Source organism: Anneissia japonica, unplaced genomic scaffold, assembly GCF_011630105.1.
Source record: "Anneissia japonica isolate Jap-2015-1 unplaced genomic scaffold, ASM1163010v1 scaffold287834_len5846547_cov211, whole genome shotgun sequence".
Taxonomy (NCBI): Eukaryota; Metazoa; Echinodermata; class Crinoidea; order Comatulida; family Comatulidae; genus Anneissia; species Anneissia japonica.
The window spans coordinates 3,058,283-3,080,404 of record NW_022704992.1 but is presented as its reverse complement, the minus strand read 5'-3'; the positions used below and the strand labels follow the sequence as shown (position 1 = coordinate 3,080,404).

Sequence of the window (22,122 nt, the reverse complement as noted above, 5' to 3'; positions counted from 1 at the left end):
CCTGACTGTTTTTACCGGGATGACCAAGCCGTCGTACCGGGCTGGGTAATAAGAGAAAAGAAAGAGGGGAGAGGGATCGAGGGAAAGAGAAAGAAGAAAAAAAGAAAAGAAAAGGAGAAGAGAAAAATAAAGACACCGGGGAACAATTACGGAAAATACCCATCTTTGGAAAGTCTTTCCGCACCCCTTGACAAATGCATCCTCTGAAAGTGCCTAAAATTCTCAAATTGTTTGCGCGCATTTCTTGTTACGGTAGGCCAATTTCCTCGGCCCTATAAATTGCACATTTTAGGGAGTTTTCATCAATTCCGACGAAATTAGAATTAAAAACACAAAAATATTTTGCGCGCTTCGCGCGCATTTTTTAGGGCTTTTTTAGGTTTATCCTTTTAAGTTATTTAAACACATAATAGTCCCAAACTCAAGAAAGACAAATTTAAGATAGATCGTTTTAACCTAAAAGAAGGGCCTCAGTGTGTATTGATGGTGAAAGAATATGTTTGTAAAAAATAAAGCCATGATGAAAATGCTTAGGCCTATATTTAGTTTCAAACACACGTGTGTGGCCTATATTATAAATAAGATAAGTCCTATGTCGTATTGTTTTCTATGGGGAGTGGGGTGGGGTGGGTATGGTAAATTACTAACCGGGAAAATAAATACCCACTCTGACCCAAGACCCCTGTTACGCGCCTGGTGTCTCGCCAATGTGTGCCCTTGTGCGGACAGGGGATGTGCCCCCCTCTGAATCTTGAAATTGATGCAAGTTGCTATTATAGGCCTAATCAGTAGATTCCTCATCAACCGATATAACCTTAAACATTCTTAGAATTGACATAACATTCAGTGTGAAATGGGGCTCTCTTTGCAAGCACATCTAACATCTAAGGAAAGAAGAGCTTAGATTGGTACCAGATAAAATAATTTTGTTTTCAACATTAATACATTATGCTAATTTCATCTTTGTAAGCGCATAAGACAGTGCAAATTATTTCAGTGACAGTCCTTTGAAATATTATTACGGATAAGACTACTAAACTCTGTTACTTCAAACAAATTGAGGGCTCCCACATTAGTGGAGCGAATTTATTTAAGCTACGTATAATATACAGATTATATATAGGCCTATATTAATTTTATATAAAGTGATTAAAGGCATGGAGAAAAACCTAGAAACAACAAGTGGAATAATGCAACGAATAATACTAAATTGAAACGAGAAGAGGAATCTGAAAGAATGACAATCACGAAGGCATTGTGGTAATTCAAGCGCCCGGCATAATCTGAATTCCTTTCATTCTTTTAATTCTTTTGTCTGATGTAACGATTTTGATGCGGCGCTTACATCGCACGTGACCAAACTAGTCAGAGATCTTTAAGATACGCCCTCTTCTGTGCATTATTTTTAGCTTTATGTGGTAGAAATGCTTTTCTCATGTCAATAAAATAGGGACAAACAAATTATATTCATCTTCTATTTTATCTAAGTTACATAACTTTCATAATCTGTCCTTTCTTTCTATTTTTACCCATCTACCCTTTTCTGCCTCCAGTTCCAAAATACCCAATCTAAGTTTTGTAAAGATTCGCTTATAGGCCTATTTAAAATTAATATTTTTGTATCAAGTATTTATCTACTCCAAACGTATTAACTATTAATTAATCAGCCGAGTGTTTCAAAGCTCCTCAAGAAGGCAGTATAATAGAGACAGTAGACTAAAAAAGATCTATTATTCAATCACTATCAATCAATTAGTCTCATGAGGGCATGTACAATAGAGGCAGTAGCTCTAAAAAAAGATCTATTAACAACCAGCCGAGAGATCTGGAGCTCCTCATCGGAGCTAAAAACTGGGATAATTACAATTTGATTAACCATACTCAACACAGGAACAAGCCATAACAACAACAATAACAATTCTGTAGTGAATAATATAAATTAATAATGGTCAAATAGTAACTACCTTTTGCTTACACCTTTGCTAGATCAAATAATGTTCAACTATTAATGGTAAAGAAAAAAAAAACGTACATTATATCTCCGCATACATTTAAAGCTTTAACATTGTAAAGAGATTTGATATTAAAAAGTACACATCAATCTGTAAGACTTCACCTAGCTGTGTGTGATCGTTTCCAAATTTTTAAGTTTTTCTAATAAAAAAAATAATAATAATAAGTTCTGTCTGCTGCCCTCTGAAATATTACGGTACGTACCGTAGCTTCCAACTTTCAAGAATATATGCGCATGCGCTGAAAAATGTAAACACATTTTGTGGTTCTCGCAGTCAGGTATGAAAGTATATTTTTTGACGAGGTGTGTTTTAATATGTGGATTTTGGAACTGTCCAGAGTTATTTCCGAGTAAACTGGCATGATCGATAAAATGTTGTTAGGCTAGACCATACCGTGCTAAATAATGTAGCCTACTAGCCTAGGCCCTATAAAGCCTAGAGGGCCAGACAAGGGATTAGGGTCGTAGCGGCCGCCAGGGAAAGCGGCCGCGAGTCGATACACAGCAATTTGTATGGAGCGCCAAGCGCGCAGTACTGTATGCAAAATGTATGTTGGACAATGGGCATCAGAGTTCGATATTAATACTGCTTTAATCAATTATCAAATTAATGTATATTTTCTTTATAATTTATATATAGCTTAGTATATAAATCGAGACTTAATATTTAGTTAGTTTATTTATTATATCGATTGATTTATAGTATGCCTATTTTCTTACAGAAATGGATGGTACTTTTTAAATGTCTTCTTTCTTTAGTTCTTTATTCGAATTTTACTAACTTGTGTTCAGTCTGTTCTTTAGTGAATAAACATCTGTTTCATTGCATTTGACCTATGTTTTTCACGTTCATCACATTTTATTATATTGTAAATTTAGTATTGACAGATCCCATGTTGAAATCCGTTTGTGTCCTGAAAGAAATATAAAATACAAGTTCATTATACATAAAAATCCGAACTGATAACATATAATAATTATCAATTTAATCATATCATAATTCAATTATGTCATGTACGTACAAATATGTTTCGATCTGTAATCAATCTGTAAACAAATCGATCTTTAATCAATCAATCAATCAATCGGAATAGCGCTACTGGCTTTCCATACATTTTGAGCGCGGTCACTTTCCCTCGCGGCTGCTACGACCATACTCCCCAGACAAGGCCTAGGTTCACCGCCAGACTAGCGGTCTAGCCGGCGCGCGATTTTTTTTCCCGTACGAAACATTTGCATGAAACTCCACTCGGGTTGTCTCGACTCGACTCGACTCGACAATCTCAATTCTGGAGGTCAAAAGGTCATCAACCAAGGATAAACATCTACAAAACTTCAGAGATACAGGATTGCTGCACGCTGTCTGATTTTGAAAAAAACATGATTGCCATGCAAATATGGGTCGTTTAAAACGACATGTATTATTTGATTTCGCTGCACGAATAATAAAAAGTGTTAGGCCCTATTTGAGTTACATACTGTGAACATTTTTATTTTTTAGTTGGCCGCGGTTTTGGATAATTATTTAACCTATGTCATAACGAATTCGAGTCAACTCGGCCCCATGTCAACTCGGCTAGAGTAAGTCAACTCGGCCCCAAATTAACTCGGCCCCAAGTAGTCAACTCGGTCCCAATTTACTGTGTACGGTATTTATAGAATATTTACCAAGAGATTTGTACGGAAGCCGGTTAGTGTCAACAGTGAATAAAAATTTCAAATCAGTTAACTGGCGGCCGCCAGATAATACGTGGCGGCCGCCAGATAATACGTGGGGGCCGCCAGATAATACGTGGCGGCCGCCAGATAATACGTGGCGGCCGCCAGATAATACGTGGCGGCCGCCAGATAATACGTGGCGGCCGCCAGATAATACGTGGCAGCCGCCAGATAATACGTGGCGGCTGCTGGATAGCCACACCGCTGGATAGCCGCTTGGCTATCCGGCGGCCGCCGCTTGGCTATCCGGCGGCCGCCGCTTGGCTATCCGTACCAAGAGATTTGTACGGAAGCCGGTTAGTGTCAACAGTGAATAAAAATTTCAAATCAGTTAACTGGCGGCCGCCAGATAATACGTGGCGGCCGCCAGATAATACGTGGCGGCCGCCAGATAATACGTGGCGGCCGCCAGATAATACGTGGCGGCCGCCAGATAATACGTGGCGGCCGCCAGATAATACGTGGCGGCTGCTGGATAGCCACACCGCTGGATAGCCGCTTGGCTATCCGGCGGCCGCCGCTTGGCTATCCGGCGGCCGCCGCTTGGCTATCCGGCGGCCGCCGCTTGGCTATCCGGCGGCCGCCGCTTGGCTATCCGGCGGCCGCCGCTTGGCTATCCGGCGGCCGCCGCTTGGCTATGGGTACCCAGGTTGCGGTATAGCATATCTTGATGTAGAACAGGCCAGTAAAGCGCATGATTGGCTTAGCATTTAATATACGGTAGCATTTAGCCTAGCTATTCATTTTAGCTACAGCTTGTAATAGCTTATAGGCCTAATAGCAGTCATATAGCCATTTACAAAATATATCTATATCTTTGCTGTAGCACATCAACTGTATTACAGTATATGTTCTATTTTGCTGTTTATGTGAGTGTGATATTGTCTGTTATGGCTGGGTTAAATATTAAAGGGCATTAAATAGTGATTAAAAGCATACAATTAGCTGGTCACCAGCCTATACCTTATAATGGCAGTCAAAGTGTTAGCAATTACATGGTTAAGTATTAAATAGCGATTAAAAGCATGTTCGTAGCTGTTATACAATAGCTATAGCTTATAGTAGCAGTCATATAGCGCCCATTTCACAAAATATAATATCACTAGGAAGCATAAAATAGCGATTAAAAGAATGTCATTAAATAGGCGTTTGCGATGATAGGCGTTAGGTTTAAACACGTCATCAGGTATTTGCGACGATAGGCTTTAAAGATAAACATGTCAGCCATTTTACCATGTCCGCTAATAAATAGGTGTTAGCACCAGCCATTGTATTAATGAAGAGGAATAGGGTTAATAAGATTTTCAGACTGAGTCGCCAGTAGGAACCGTGTACACTAATGTATAGGCATTTTCACCGGTCATTTGCAATTGAATATTTTATTTTTCCTATTTGTTATCGTCGCAAACGTCTATTCAATGGTAAAATACTGACCCGCTCCAAACTTAATCCACAAAATAACCATATAATCTATCGACGCAAACGCCTGATGTGCTTAATTCTAAAGCCTATCGTCCGCAAACGCCTATACAATGGTAAACCAGTGACGTGCTTAACCATAGCGCCTGTTGTTGCAAACCCCTGACGTGATTAACCCTAACGGACATCTTCGCAAACGCCTATTCACCTGATGTGCTCAACCCTAATGCCTATCATCGCTAACACATATTCAATGATAAACTGCTGGCGTGATTAACCCTAATGCCTATAACTATAACGAATATCGTTGTTCAACGGTAATCTGCTGACGTACCTATCCCTATAGGCGCAATAGCCTTCAATGGTAAATGGTAAACTGCTGGCGTGCTTAACTCTAACGCCTATCATCGCAAGCGTTGTGTAAAAAATGCAGTTAAACCATTGTGGCAGCTACTAACATGCTTTTAATCAGTGATTGCTATATTTTGTGATATTGGTGCTATAATATAATTGATATTATAGCTAGATTGTGACCAGCTACCATGCTTTTAAACACCACCGTATTTAATGCTTAATTTTAATCGCTATTTAATACTTAACCCTGTAATTGCTAATATTTTTTGAAATTGGTGCAATATGACTGCAATTATAAGGTATAGCTGGTGACCAGCTACTAGTATGCTTTTAATCACTTAATGCCCTTTAATATTTAACTCAGCTATAACAGACAATATCACAATTATATAAACAGCAAATGTAGGACATTTGATGTGCTACAGCAAAGATATAGATTTATTTTGTAAAATGGCTATATGACTGCTATTATAAGCTATGACAAGCTGTAGCTAAAATGACTAGCTAGGCCTATTACGATCATGCGCTTTATGGCTATGTGGTGGCCGCCAGATAATTATGTGGCGGCCGCCACATATTATCTGGTGCCCGCCAGTTAACTGATTTGAAATTTTTATTCACTGTTGACACTAACAGGCTTCCGTAGATTTGAATGCAAAGCCAAAATTAAAGTGTTTTTAAATCGTTGTCTTTGTTATTTCTTTTCATTTACATGCACTTACAATAATTAAAACTGCATTAATAAAAATAATATTAAAATGATATTAATAAAAATTATACAAAGGTATATAGAATAACTAATGATAATAACGATACACTTGGGGTTGTTTGACATGAGGCCGTGTTGACTTGGGGCCTAGATGACTGGGGCCGCTAGTTGACTTGGGGCTGAGTTGACCTGCTTCCGCCTAGAATTACTAAAAATTAGGCAGGGAGTTTGGATTATAGGCCTAATATAGTATACTGTAGGTGCTTCTTGATTACAAGGCTTATTCTAAGTTAATTATAATGGCGAAATTATATAATGGTTATTTAATTATTATTATTGTTATTAATATTATTGTTATTAATACTGTATTATTATTATTGTTATTATTATTTATTATTAATTACATAACAAGGCTTATAGGCCAAGTTCCAATAATGCCGGAGTGATATATTTAATTTTAGTGTTTTTCACTCACTGTCCCATTTTAATTTCATTTTAATTTTATTTCAAAATTTCAGTCAATGGCATGCGAAGCGTGACTGTGTGTCAGGCCTAGGAACCTAGGGCCTAGTCTGGCGGAAGTCTGGTGGGGTAGGGGGGCTAGCAGTTAGGGACCTAACTCGGCTTGGAACTAGGCCGTTCCACTAGGCCCACTAGTTTAGCCTCTTTTGCTCTAGCCTTTGATAGGAATGTATCTATTTACCACTATACTATAGAAGGGGGTACTAGCTGTAGTTGTTGTTGTTGTAGTACAATGATAACTAACATACAAGTAGCTCACAGTTAGTTACAGACGTAGCCAACATCCCATGAATCGGTAAGGTTTCATAGGCCTGACGTAGGTAAACATAAAGAACAGTACAGAAGGTACTAATAGAATACTCGAGCGTCACGACATTGTGAAGTGCCTGCACTTGTTCGTATATCAAACTCGAGTCGAATCAATCCAAGACGACCCGAGTGGAGTTTCATGCAAATGTTTCGTGCGGGAAAAAAAATCGCAGCCGGTGCCCATATGGGACGGTAACTGTCTGGTACTGCACTGCTATTCAGCTATCTCATAAATTAAGATTGTACTGTACCACTTGGCTATCCGGCGGCCGCCACTTGGCTATCCGGCGGCCGCCACTTGGCTATCCGGCGGCCGCCACTTGGCTATCCGGCGGCCGCCACTTGGCTATCCGGCGGCCGCCACTTGGCTATCCGGCGGCCGCCACTTGGCTATCCGGCGGCCGCCACTTGGCTATCCGGCGGCCGCCACTTGGCTATCCGGCGGCCGCCACTTGGCTATCCGGCGGCCGCCACTTGGCTATCCGGCGGCCGCCACTTGGCTATCCGGCGGCCGCCACTTGGCTATCCGGCGGCCGCCACTTGGCTATCCGGCGGCCGCCACTTGGCTATCCGGCGGCCGCCACTTGGCTATCCGGCGGCCGCCACTTGGCTATCCGGCGGCCGCCACTTGGCTATCCGGCGGCCGCCACTTGGCTATCCGGCGGCCGCCACTTGGCTATCCGGCGGCCGCCACTTGGCTATCCGGCGGCCGCCACTTGGCTATCCGGCGGCCGCCACTTGGCTATCCGGCGGCCGCCACTTGGCTATCCGGCGGCCGCCACTTGGCTATCCGGCGGCCGCCACTTGGCTATCCGGCGGCCGCCACTTGGCTATCCGGCGGCCGCCACTTGGCTATCCGGCGGCCGCCACTTGGCTATCCGGCGGCCGCCACTTGGCTATCCGGCGGCCGCCACTTGGCTATCCGGCGGCCGCCACTTGGCTATCCGGCGGCCGCCACTTGGCTATCCGGCGGCCGCCACTTGGCTATCCGGCGGCCGCCACTTGGCTATCCGGCGGCCGCCACTTGGCTATCCGGCGGCCGCCACTTGGCTATCCGGCGGCCGCCACTTGGCTATCCGGCGGCCGCCACTTGGCTATCCGGCGGCCGCCACTTGGCTATCCGGCGGCCGCCACTTGGCTATCCGGCGGCCGCCACTTGGCTATCCGGCGGCCGCCACTTGGCTATCCGGCGGCCGCCACTTGGCTATCCGGCGGCCGCCACTTGGCTATCCGGCGGCCGCCACTTGGCTATCCGGCGGCCGCCACTTGGCTATCCGGCGGCCGCCACTTGGCTATCCGGCGGCCGCCACTTGGCTATCCGGCGGCCGCCACTTGGCTATCCGGCGGCCGCCACTTGGCTATCCGGCGGCCGCCACTTGGCTATCCGGCGGCCGCCACTTGGCTATCCGGCGGCCGCCACTTGGCTATCCGGCGGCCGCCACTTGGCTATCCGGCGGCCGCCACTTGGCTATCCGGCGGCCGCCACTTGGCTATCCGGCGGCCGCCACTTGGCTATCCGGCGGCCGCCACTTGGCTATCCGGCGGCCGCCACTTGGCTATCCGGCGGCCGCCACTTGGCTATCCGGCGGCCGCCACTTGGCTATCCGGCGGCCGCCACTTGGCTATCCGGCGGCCGCCACTTGGCTATCCGGCGGCCGCCACTTGGCTATCCGGCGGCCGCCACTTGGCTATCCGGCGGCCGCCACTTGGCTATCCGGCGGCCGCCACTTGGCTATCCGGCGGCCGCCACTTGGCTATCCGGCGGCCGCCACTTGGCTATCCGGCGGCCGCCACTTGGCTATCCGGCGGCCGCCACTTGGCTATCCGGCGGCCGCCACTTGGCTATCCGGCGGCCGCCACTTGGCTATCCGGCGGCCGCCACTTGGCTATCCGGCGGCCGCCACTTGGCTATCCGGCGGCCGCCACTTGGCTATCCGGCGGCCGCCACTTGGCTATCCGGCGGCCGCCACTTGGCTATCCGGCGGCCGCCACTTGGCTATCCGGCGGCCGCCACTTGGCTATCCGGCGGCCGCCACTTGGCTATCCGGCGGCCGCCACTTGGCTATCCGGCGGCCGCCACTTGGCTATCCGGCGGCCGCCACTTGGCTATCCGGCGGCCGCCACTTGGCTATCCGGCGGCCGCCACTTGGCTATCCGGCGGCCGCCACTTGGCTATCCGGCGGCCGCCACTTGGCTATCCGGCGGCCGCCACTTGGCTATCCGGCGGCCGCCACTTGGCTATCCGGCGGCCGCCACTTGGCTATCCGGCGGCCGCCACTTGGCTATGGGTACCCAGGTTGCGGTATAGCATATCTTGATGTAGAACTAGAACAGGCCATTAAAGCGCATTATTGGCCTAGCATTTAATATACGGTAGCATTTAGTCTAGCTATTCATTTTAGCTACAGCTTGTAATAGCTTATAGGCCTAATAGCAGTCATATAGCCATTCACAAAATATATCTATATCTTTGCTGTAGCACATCAACTGTATTACGGTATATGTTCTATTTTGCTGTTTATGTGAGTGTGATATTGTCTGTTATGGCTGGGTTAAATATTAAAGGGCATTAAATAGTGATTAAAAGCATACAATTAGCTGGTCACCAGCTATACCTTATAATGGCAGTCAAAGTGTTAGCAATTACATGGTTAAGTATTAAATAGCGATTAAAAGCATGTTCGTAGCTGTTATACAATAGCTATAGCTTATAATAGCAGTCATATAGCGCCCATTTCACAAAATATAATATCACTAGGAAGCATTAAATAGCGATTAAAAGAATGTCATTAAATAGGCGTTTGCGATGATAGGCGTTAGGTTTAAGCACGTCATCAGGCGTTTGCGACGATAGGCTTTAAAGATAAACATGTCAGCCATTTTACCATGTCCGCTAATAAATAGGTGTTCGCACCAGCCATTGTATTAATGAAGAGGAATAGGGTTAATAAGATTTTCAGACTGAGTCGCCAGTAGGAACTGTGTACACTAATTTATAGGCATTTTCACCGGTCATTTGCAATTGAATATTTTATTTTTCCTATTTTTTATCGTCGCAAACGTCAGTGGTAAAATACTGACCCGCTCCAAACTTAATCCACAAAATAACCATATAATCTATCGGCGCAAACGCCTGATGTGCTTAATTCTAAAGCCTATCGTCCGCAAACGCCTATTCAATGGTAAACCAGTGACGTGCTTAACCATAATGCCTGTTGTTGCAAACCCCTGACGTGCTTAACCCTAACGCATATCTTTGCAAACGCCTATTCACCTGATGTGCTCAACCCTAATGCCTATCATCGCAAACACCTATTCAATGATAAACTGCTGGCCTATAACTATAACGAATATCATTGTTCAACGGTAATCTGCTGACGTACCTAAACCTATAGGCGCAAAAGTAAATGGTAAACTGCTGGCGTGCTTAACTCTAACGCCTATCATCGCAAGCGTTGTGTAAAAAATGCAGTTAAACCATTGTGACAGCTACTAACATGCTTTTAATCAGTGATTGCTATATTTTGTGATATTGGTGCTATAATATAATTGATATTATAGCTAGATTGTGACCAGCTACCATGCTTTTAAACACTACCGTATTTAATGCTTAATTTTAATCGCTATTTAATACTTAACCCTGTAATTGCTAATATTTTTTGAAATTGGTGCTATATGACTTAATGCCCTTTAATATTTAACTCAGCTATAACAGACAATATCACAATTATATAAACAGCAAATGTAGGACATTTGATGTGCTACAGCAAAGATATAGATATATTTTGTAAAATGGCTATGACTGCTATTATAAGCTATGACAAGCTGTAGCTAAAATGACTAGCTAGGCCTATTACGATCATGCGCTTTATGGCTATGTGGCGGCCGCCAGATAATTATGTGGCGGCCGCCACATATTATCTGGCGGCCGCCAGTTAACTGATTTGTAATTTTTATTCACTGTTGACACTAACTGGCTTCCGTAGATTTGAATGCAAAGCCAAAATTAAAGTGTTTTTAAATCGTTGTCTTTGTTATTTCTTTTCATGTACATGCACTTACAATAATTAAAACTGCATTAATAAAAATAATATTAAAATGATATTAATAAAAATTATACAAAGGTATATAGAATAACTAATGATAATAACAATACACTTGGGGTTGTTTGACATGAGGCCGTGTTGACTTGGGGCCGAGGTGACTGGGGCCGCTAGTTGACTTGGGGCTGAGTTGACCTGCTTCCGCCTGGGGAGGGGGGGGGCTAGCAGTTAGGACGTAACTCTGCTTGGAACTAGGCCGTTCTACTAGGCCCACTAGTTTAGCCTCTTTTGCTTTAGCCTTTGATAGGAATGTACCTATTTACCACTATACTATAGAAGGGGGTACTAGCTGTTATTGTTGTTGTTGTAGTACAATGATAACTAACATACAAGTAGCTCACAGTTAGTTACAGACGTAGCCTACATCCCATAAATTGGTAAGATTTCATAGGCCTGACGTAGGTAAACATATATGAAGAACAGTACAGAAGGTACTAATAGAATACTCGAGCGTCACGACATTGTGAAGTGCCTGCGCTTGTTCGTATATCAAACTTGAGTCGAATCAATCCGAGACGACCCGAGTGGAGTTTCATGCAAATGTTTCGTACGGGAAAAAAAATCGCAGCCGGCGCCCATATGGGACGGTAACTGTCTGGTACTGCACTGCTATTCAGCTATCTCGTAAATTAAGATTGTACTGTAAATGTCAATCTAGCCGGGCAAAGGCAAGAATTTGTCCACCGGGTCCTGGCCTGTGTAGGCCTACCTGCTTATCTGTACCTGTATACAACCTGAGTTAGTTAGATCCAACCTTAGTATAGTAGATTGTATACAGTCCATGATGATACAACCAGAGAGCTGGAATGTTCTTCTAGGTCCTATTTATTTATTTTCCCAACCAACAGCAAACACAAAGTTCGCCACTTACAGGAGGGAACACAAACACAATGAACAATACATGAAATACATCAAACATTAAACCAAACTACTAATGATATATGAAACATACGAAAGTCATTACTGAAAATACCTAACTCAGGATTTTTTAAAACAAGGAAATTATAACTTTGACTCAATCTACAAACATAACCATTTGTGTTTAGGCTTATTGTGTTTTGCCTTTTTTTAAACATATTATAGTGCATCAAAGATAACCAACAGAATGATGGAATTGTAACCTGGGAAAAGGGTTGTGTAAAGATCTCCACGGTTGAGCGCACACTCAGTGACTACCACCATTTTTGCGACTGAGTATGTATCAAGTTAAGTAGGGTATTCATTTTTGTAGGAATATATCGTTATTGAAAAACCTGATAATGAAATTCATTTCCGACAGGGGGATGTGTACCAAGAGGCAAATTAGAGCCTCAGTCAATGTTTTAAGGAATGAAAATCCGGGCCCTGGTAGAGTTCATGGGGAAGAGTTTTCATGGCTTAATCTGTTTTGAGACCACATTGGCAATCAAAATAACGTTCCATGGATGGCCAAATTATCATTTTTCCTCCAAAACCTCATCCTCCACTGGACCGTAGCAGTTTTAAAGGAAACTAGATGCTTGCATACAAATATTTACCGTATAGACTTGTGTATAAATGAGGCTTAAATAGCAAATTACAATACAAAAACAGTGGGGTCCTCTTATTTGCACAACACATACACATTTTTTATTTTAAATTTTGTTTGTCTTATGAGCAGATCGTCTGTAACATGAAAATTTACTACTGAAATGAAGCTATTAACTGTTGGAATGAAAATTTGGAATGCTGGGAAATATTATTTTGATGAACATTTAAAAGCCCATGGTAATACTTGGAAATAGATCGACCGTACATTTGATTTTTGATTTTTTTTTTGCCAGCTAGATGTGTATCAAGACCATATTAAAAAGCAGCAAAAAGTAGGATTTCTGATGGTGAAACAGGGAGGGGGGGGGGGCATCTTATATGTCAGAATATACGGTACATAATAAGTTACTGTCTGTAGAGATACACTGCTGTGAATGTTTATGATTATGATGCTTTTATCAATTTATTGGAATCTAATCATTTTCAGGCATTTCCAATCATGGAAGACAGACTATTGAAGGACGTACACAGACACAGTGGCTCTTGTTTTTGCCTACCCAAGCAAACAGTGCAGGCTGAGTTCATCTGTGGTACCTATTCTTATTACCATTATGGTTGTGATGGTTTTGATGACAGGGTAAACTACAATCAATTTTTTTATAATTTTTTTGATAAATGGTTTTTGATTACCAGTAAATAAAGGTTTACAGGAATATTCACTGTGTCCAGCTGAACATGTTTTAAACACATTTACAGGGATGGGGTTGTGGTTACCGCACTTTGCAGACACTCTGTTCGTGGATACAAAACAAGGAATTTGAACGTGAAATTGAGGCTTCATCACCACCATCTTTACCTGAAATCCAAGAAGCACTTGTTAGCATGGGTGACAAACCAAAGAAATTCATTGGCTCAAAAGACTGGATTGGATCTTTTGAAGCTTGCATATGCATTGACTACTTCTATAACGTAAGTTTACATCAAATATCATTTCAATCAAGGCACATTATTAGGGGTCCTGACTTACAAGAAGCATGAGCTTTTTTAATGCATCAATCTATTTTGCTGTGCATGGTGAAACTCAACTGTACAGACTTTCAGGAGATAATTGATAAACAATATAGTAAGGAAATATGGTAAATTTGAAGAAGGATTTCTTTTCGCAAGATTCTTGCTTACTTGCTAGAGCACAGGATTCTCCCTTTACCTGCAGGAGACGTTTGGGACACCTGTTTTATATAAAAAATATAGGCCATTGAAGAAAAAGGAACGTAAATGACGTTAAAGGTCAGTTCGCTGTTATTCCATACACTGAGGGTCAGCCAATAATGCATAAATGAAATTCATAGGATTATCATGACAACCAAATTCCCAGACAACGCCCTCAAAGCATTTTTAATTACTTTTAAAATACTATCCAATTTTTAATTTAATTAATTCCCTGTTATTTATTGTCAATAATTTAGGTGGAAGTCTGTTGTTAACCATCCAAATTCATCAGTACCTCTTTGTTTCTTCGGTTTATAATTATTATGCAAAAATTATATAAATATATAATATGAAAATATTGTTTAACATCTGAGGATACTAGGATGCAACTTGAATCCATTTCACATCCTTTATGATCTTTACCCTTATTCTTATCTTTCCCTCCCTCACATTAAGGTGCCTTGTAAGGTTGAGCACATTCGAAACGGCGGGGAGCTTAAGAATGTTATCCCTATGCTGAAGCAACATTTTAAAATCATTGGCTCACCAGTAATGATGGGTATGTGTACTTGTTAGTTTGTGAATATAGATAGCATGTTCTTACAATTGCTAGTTTAAACAAGGCAATTAAACAGAAGGACGCACATCTCGGGGCATCAAAGGTTATAACTCTGGCATCGACATTCTAGGCGCATGTGCATCCCTACACGCTGAACGTCACAAAAACCATAGCAACCAGACCATAAACCATCAGCGTACGTGACGAATTACCCACGCGCGTGTTAGTTGCCATGATAATCGCGCGTCGTGCGGTGTTTACAAAGGCCTAATGATATTTTGCACTAACATTAGACTGAAATATATTCTTCATTTCAACATTAATTTTACCAAAATTGTGGTGAATTGTTGTTCATGAGACTCACTTCGCAGAAAAAATAAATAAATGTTCTGTATATACTCAAATGTTCGTTTTCGGCACCTTATGCCAACATTGTCAAAATGACAGATTAATGTTACATAAGAACATTTTTATAAAATTCGTAAATTTTAAATTGCTATAACTTTTCATTTTCTTTGTCAATTTTCACAAATCAAATTGCAGTTTATAGAAGCATTTAACAAGCTCGCGGTAAAAAAAAATCAGATGTAACAGACATTGCGAAGTACCCAAAATTAATAAAGTAAAAACTAACACCATACAACGAATGGCACGCATAGACTAATAATTGACGGCTGTGCTCGCAACTAGTATCGGATTCTCGATGCCACAGTAAAGATCAAAGGACTGTACGCACGCGCTATGTTCGAGAGTGGAGACGTGCGTCCTTCTGTTGAATTACCTTGGTTTAAATACATTACGGAAACCAAAATGTGTAATAATATTCACAAGGATGATTTTTAGCATCAACAATTATTTTATGTACTTAAGCCCTGTCCAGACAATCAAGTTTGACAAAACATGTGACATGCCTAAATATGGTCATGATGACATCACATCATGACCATATATAGGCACATATATAGCGCATAAAAATAAAGAAATTTTCTCACTGAATCGTTACTCGAACTAGATAGCAAAAGCTCTGTAATGACGCAGAGGTTCTGTTTTTGCCTGATATTAGTTTTGAAATTGTGCTTGTTATTTTGCTTGCATATTTAATCAAAATATTGTTATGTACTAACAGGTGGTGAATCAGATACTTCATCTAAGTGCATTCTAGGGGTTGCTGAAGGAATATTGACGAGTTTACTAATTTTAGTAAGAAAAAGTTTCAGATATACTTTGAACATACCAGACTCTCTGCTCTCTTTCATTTAACACCACACTCATCTTATTTCCCTACTCTCTCCTTCAATCAGCCATTTCCATCATGTACCATTCTGTTTGCTCACCCCTCTTTTGTACTGTATTTACTTCATCCACCTTTCGATTGTATTTTCCCCTTACAGCGCCGACCCCAAATCTTATGAAACATCTAGGGCTGTAAATAAACTAAAATCGAAAATAAACATAAGGACCAAAAAGATAAAAAATTCCCGCCATGCCATAAAAAAAGAGAAATTAAATAATAATTAAAAATAGAATTAACAATAAAGCAGAGCACTTGGTAGAATAATGTATTGCCTGCTCAGGAATAGGAAAATTATGTTAAATTGATAATATCACATTTGACTTCAAAATTCATGATGATATTAATGATAAATGAAAATAATATTTCTTGCTTATTTATCAGGATCCACATTTCTACGGTCAGAGTACTAAAGACATAATACAAGCAGAAGGCTGGGTGAAATGGAGGCCACTGGATTCATTTGTGGAGAGTTCCTTTTACAATCTATGCCTTCCACAGTATAAAATTAAGTAAGCAATTAGTCATTCTGTGTAGTGTTTTAGCTTTGGAATTTTAAATTATTGGTACTAGATTTAGTAAAAAATCTCTCTTATATAGTGCTGTTTTACAATACTGTAATTGTAAGTATAAGAAGTAATTGTAAGCAAGTGCCTATTTTGCTTATATACGTTGTCATCTTCTCATATATTTCTATTAATGTGCGGCATATTGACCATTGGCAGATTCAAGGGCCCCACTCCCCCCCCCCCAAAATTGTTACACTTTTTTTTTTAAATGGAGATATAATAAAAATTATCCAAATTTTAAGTCTGAGAGTGCAATTTCCGGCCATCTAGAGGTGCTATAATCACAAATGTTCTTGCCTCAGCGTCAACCATAGTGGGGCTGAGGTGGTATAGATTCTCCATCAGTGAAAGTACATCCCCGGGTCCCCTCAATTCTGAATTCCGGGATCCACCATTGCTGACAATCTTAAATGCAGTGGCGTATCTAGTGGGGTGTGCAGTGGGGAGCATGCCCCTCCAAAATTTACTCTTCCCCCAGTTTCCCGTTCCCCCAGTTTCCCCCTCCCTGGAAATCATGGTCAAGTGGTTAAAAAACACATGAAATCACCTTATTTTGCAAATTAGCACCCCTCAACTGATCATCGAGCCCCTACTTCACCTTCTCCCCCACCCCCATCAGCACCCCCATTTCAAGACTTCTACAGTAGGTACGCCACTGCTTTGATGTTGTAAGACAAAAAATCTATGCTAAAAGTACTTGACATGCTGTGAATTTCTTGACATTAATTGTTGCATTAATTATTGTAATGACCTCTGACCTGTTGCATATTACCCATTATATTGTTAATCAGTACAATTTCATCCCTTATGACTCAATATAGAGTTTTAGTAGGAATACTACAGAATTTCTGCCAAATTTCCCTTCTAAATAAAAATGAAGACAAAGTTAACATCACTTGGACAACATAGGCTTTCCATATTTTGTTCACACAATGAACAACTCCATGGAATTGTCACCTGAAGAACTTCACTATGTAAATGGAAGCTTATGATTGTTTTTTAATGTGCTCTCTATAATGTACTTCAGATGTTTTAGCTATTAAATTTTTTTTTATATTGTAAGCATTTGTTATTTGTCAAAGGACCTCCACTCAAAAAGTTTAGTTTTAGGGTGTTTTTGTCTCATGTGCTTTTGTGCTTGGTCTTTGCTGTTTCTGTTTTTTTAAATTTCAATGTTTGAGGCAAATAATAAAAATTCTTTAAGTGTGACGTTTTTAAATTTGCTTTTTATTCTACAGTTATTGCATTGTACTGTGTTTGTTTTGTATTTAATATATTTTATATGTAATTGTTATTATTGACTGATTTTTCTTGTTTTAATATAAAGGGAAGTAGACCAATCACTATTTATGATTTCCTGATTACAAATGAACTACTGTATCAGTTTTCTTCAGTCATGTACTGTATACTTTTAAAGTTTATTGGCCATTATCCATGGGTTAGTCATACTGTAACACTTTCAGTTTTTTTCAGTTTTACTAAAATCTTTCAGTTTCTATAATCTTAGATAAAGATTGGCGCAGTTGTGTCTCGGACTAGAGTTTTGAAACACGACCTCAAGGTCGAGTTTCAAAACTCTAGCTGTGCAAAACGCTTGCGTCCTTGGACAAGGCACTTTATCTACGTTTGTCTCTCTCCACCCAGAAGTAGGTACCTGGTATGATCTAATACCAATCACTGACTCTAGCCACTCATGGAATAGTTCTCCCCAGGGAGCTGAGGATGTGTTCAATAGGTGTTTGCTCCAGTGACTGGGAGTAATAATGTAAAGCGCATAGAGGAAGTTTATTACAATATATGCTATATAAATGTCACGTTATATTATTACACATTTATCATTTATGTATGTTTGTTGCACTGTATATGATGCTTTCACTAATAATCTAAATGAGTTTATTGTTCAGGTTATACCAATCTATTACAGGTCTTCTACAGACATACTGTACCATAAACATATACATCATTACAATAAAATTATATAAATCTGAGAAATTTATGTAAGAAAATGTGAGATACCAGTATATAATCTTTCTTGTCTACTTGCAGATGATGCATTTAACATTGTCGTTACGATGAGCATGTGGTAATTCCCAGCAACAGTTTGGAGCATGCAATGACCATCCATTGCAATAGATTCATCATTATTACATCTTGTGGGCAGTAAGCTGGTTGTGACGGTACATTCAGGAGTCCTATGGTGATTAAAAATTAATCGCAGAATAAATTCCTCGCGGAGTAGATCTATTCTCTGGAATCGGAGTATGTAGTTCCTCAGACTATTGCTTCACTTCAATTATATATTATTTATTGAACACCAATGCCAGGGTGCATAAATACAATATAAAATCACTAGATACATTGATAAAATACTTTCATTCATGATTAAAATAATTTACAACAATAATTACTATATATAGAAGGAGCAAAGAAATAATTATAATAAATATTCAAAAAATTTAAATACAATTCCAGGGCCAAAGTGAATCGTCAGTTGTTCTTATATTTGCATTATACATTTCCTTAGGATAGGAGTTATTTCCGTGTGAATCACACCAACAATATCCCACTAAAATCAACTTCTCTCTAGTGGGGTACTTTTATGGTGGCGCTTTGGGCAGTACATCAGGAGACAAACTCCTACTCTTTGCCAAAGAGTGGTATACTTCTTACTTTAATGTGCATATGAGCCATATTGCACATGGGATGAACGGCTTTAGTGGCTCATCCGTAAGACAGTGAACTATCGTAACATATATTTCAGCCTTCCAGCTGAAATACAAAAAGAGCAATGATTGGAATTAATCGTGATCAAATATATGAAAGGATTTAGATGGTTCAGCGCTAACACCAGTGAAGACGACTGAGCTAAAAGCTTCTCTGACTTTGAATAGGAGTAGGCTAATTATTTATTGCTGCAGGCTTATCATTAATTGTGTGACCTAATGTCAATTGCTTGTGTAATGTTCACAGATACAGTACTTCAATGGTGGTAGATTAAAGTGTTGACACCATTCATGTTTTAGTGATATTTGAGCATTTAATACCATAAAGTAATATTGTAATCAAGAATATGATAATCTGAAATATTAGCAGTATTTGAATTAGATAATTATTTTTATTTCAGCTTATAATCATATAAATGATTTCGGAGGTTCTTAAATACATTAACACTAGTTAATGATTAAATTGTACATTAAGAAAAAATATACTCCAGAATTTCGTTTTTTAATGTTTTTCTCTTATTATACTTGTGTATGTACCGCTTAGCATATAAGTTTCAGTACCTATAGTCACAGTGTAACACTCTTCATTGCACTGATTTCAGTAGCCTGGATTTCAGGCCCTAATTTTAGGTTACTCACTGCTTATTTTACGCCATACCTAATTTATTTGGTGTCCCCTACTCAATTTCTTTCTGTCTCAAAATTAACTTGCTTGTTGGTGGCGTAACAGGCGAGGGGAAAGGGAAAAGAAAAAGAGAAGACAAAAATAAAGACAAGAATTAAAAGGAAGATACCGTTTGATCAGAACACCCTCCACCCCCTACTCCACTTAAAAAATTGTCCAAAGAGTTACAGCGAAATAGTTGTGAGTGATAGGCCTACATGTCTGATGTAAATGAAGCTGCGGGAAGACGTAGGCCTACATCGTATTGTGGTTTTGTAGCGCCTTCGATCTAAGCATGGACTTATTATTAATAGGTCCATGATCTAAGCCGCCAGATATTCTCCGAATCCGTTAGTGCATCTCATTCCCAGGCAGGCACTTCGCGTTTTACACTCTTCTTGTATTAGTTTCTAGGACGATAAAAAAGGGCGGGGGAGCACAAATTTTAACCCTTAAAAATGCACGCAAAAAGTTTATGCAATTTCGTATGAATTGATCAAAAATCATGTCAAAACTCCCTAAAATGTGCAATTTTAGGGAGAAAGATTTCCCACTGGTTACGTCACTGGTTGAGTTAATTGAACACATAGTAGTCACAACACTAAGAGAAAGGAAAGAAGGGCCTCATTGATCCATTCTAAAATGTGAAAAAAATTACAGTAATAATTTTGTTCATGTGTACGGATGGTGAAAGAATATGGTTGTAATAAATAAAACCATAATGAAAATGCTTAGCCTATATTTAGATTCAAACAGACATGTATATGCCTAATATTATAATCCGTTAAGATTATTTTTTCTATAATTTTTTTTTTTAGGAGGGGGAGGGTATTACACCTGGTCATAAATTACTAACCAGGAAAATTATTACATTTTTGTCCTCCCCCTCCCCGTGACCCAAGCCCCTGTTAGGCGCCTGAACAGATTTAACTCATTTGCATTATCTCCAATGAGAACCACATCTGCCCAGAATAGCCAACAAATTTTAACATTATAAATGTTTACACCTAATTTTCTTTTGATAATAATTTTATTTAATTCGTTAATGTATATTGTAAATAACACTGGTGACAAAGAGCAGCTTTGTTTGACACTTTAAATTTCCGAAGGCGAGTTTTCCTTTTACATTCGCGTATGTTTTTTATAATGTTTAGTAAGCTCCTTTTTATACCCATTCGGTGAGCAGCTAAGGAAAGCCCATCCCTCCAAACGGCACTGTCAAATGCTTTCTTGGAGTTCAAGAAGGCATGGAATGTGCTCTTGTCTTTTGCTTGGCGAGTGGCAATGAAGGTTTTAAAACAAAAAATATGGTTCTCGCATCTTTTATTTTTCTGGAAGCCGCCTTGTACTTCAGAGAGAAGATTATTTTCTCCAAGAAAGTTTGACACCGTTTGGGAGATAATCCTGTTTTATATTTTAGCAATACATGAATTTAAGGTGATCCCTCTGCAGTTAATTAGGTCTCTTCTATCGCCTTTTTGATGTACTGGAATAATTGTACTCACCTTTAAATAATTATACAGTACAGTATTACTTGATTACTTTAACTAAATTATTACATATGTCGTGGTCTCCAGAGCGCTGCTTTCTCGTCACCTTCTCAATCAAAATAAGATTACATGTAATTTATAATAAATTGTAATGATTTTCAACCTTTAAAAACTTAATCGAAACCCAGGCCGTCATATGTTTTATCATTTCCACTGCAAAGTTAAGTTTTCTTGCTTGATCCAAATTAACTTTTCTTTCATTTTTTGTTTATTTAATCCACTTGTGAAAACAGTACTGCGTCATTGAAAGTGCTATTAATAAAGGACAGAATTATAAATGAATATAACTGGTTTAGAAAATATGATTTATAATTGGATTATTATTGCAATTAGATACAATGTAACGGTAATTAGATAAGATGTACATGTAATTTTATTTAAAAAACCAAACAGGCAACATCCAATAAATATTGTAGAATAATTTTCATTTTATATTGTTAATATATGTATTAAATTGTAACTCTTTTCCTTGCATTTTATTCATGTTTGGTGTTCTAAAAGGTGTATTGCAGGGATGGGCATAAAAATAGGACGTTAAGGGCCACAGTATATTTTTTATTTAACACAGAGGGTTTTACCCAACTTTTCTTTTACTACAGTACATACTTGGTGTACCGCAAGCATTTATTTTTTCCCCTGTTAATTGTTACATCATAAATTCAATAAATAACAATAAAATAGCGTAGAGGAGAGGAGTACAATACTACAGCAACATAAACTACCACCTCCCTGCATAAAAACACCATCCCACATACTGTAATTTCACAAGTATGTTTAACAGTGAACACAGGCATAAAGGGCCTAATATAATTTTATTTTTTTAAATAATATTTTGGATACGTGATTATCATTTCTAGCGAGTTTTATCTGCCGACTGTATTACGATAACCACAGTGAGG

General features: G+C 39.8%; 1 protein-coding gene across 1 annotated transcript; it reads left to right on the top strand.

Moving 5' to 3' along the window:
- Positions 1-2,243: 2,243 nt before the first annotated feature.
- Positions 2,244-21,612, top strand: LOC117105077 (ufm1-specific protease 1-like). Its single transcript, XM_033246100.1, has 7 exons — positions 2,244-2,292; positions 13,146-13,295; positions 13,415-13,627; positions 14,324-14,426; positions 15,553-15,626; positions 16,102-16,229; positions 18,333-21,612. The coding sequence occupies exons 2-7, from the start codon at positions 13,158-13,160 to the stop codon at positions 18,334-18,336; spliced, it is 660 nt and encodes a 219-aa protein (XP_033101991.1). The 5' UTR covers positions 2,244-2,292; positions 13,146-13,157; the 3' UTR covers positions 18,337-21,612.
- Positions 21,613-22,122: the final 510 nt, after the last annotated feature.

What these genes read in the sequence shown, in the direction of transcription:
- LOC117105077 (XM_033246100.1), top strand. Translation starts at nt 13,158, where the DNA reads ATGGAAGACAGACTATTGAAGGACGTACACAGACACAGTGGCTCTTGT. An exon ending in GCATTGACTACTTCTATAAC is followed by an intron (nt 13,628 to 14,323) that starts GTAAGTTTACAT and finishes CCTCACATTAAG; the next exon opens with GTGCCTTGTAAGGTTGAGCA. An exon ending in TGACGAGTTTACTAATTTTA is followed by an intron (nt 15,627 to 16,101) that starts GTAAGAAAAAGT and finishes CTTATTTATCAG; the next exon opens with GATCCACATTTCTACGGTCA.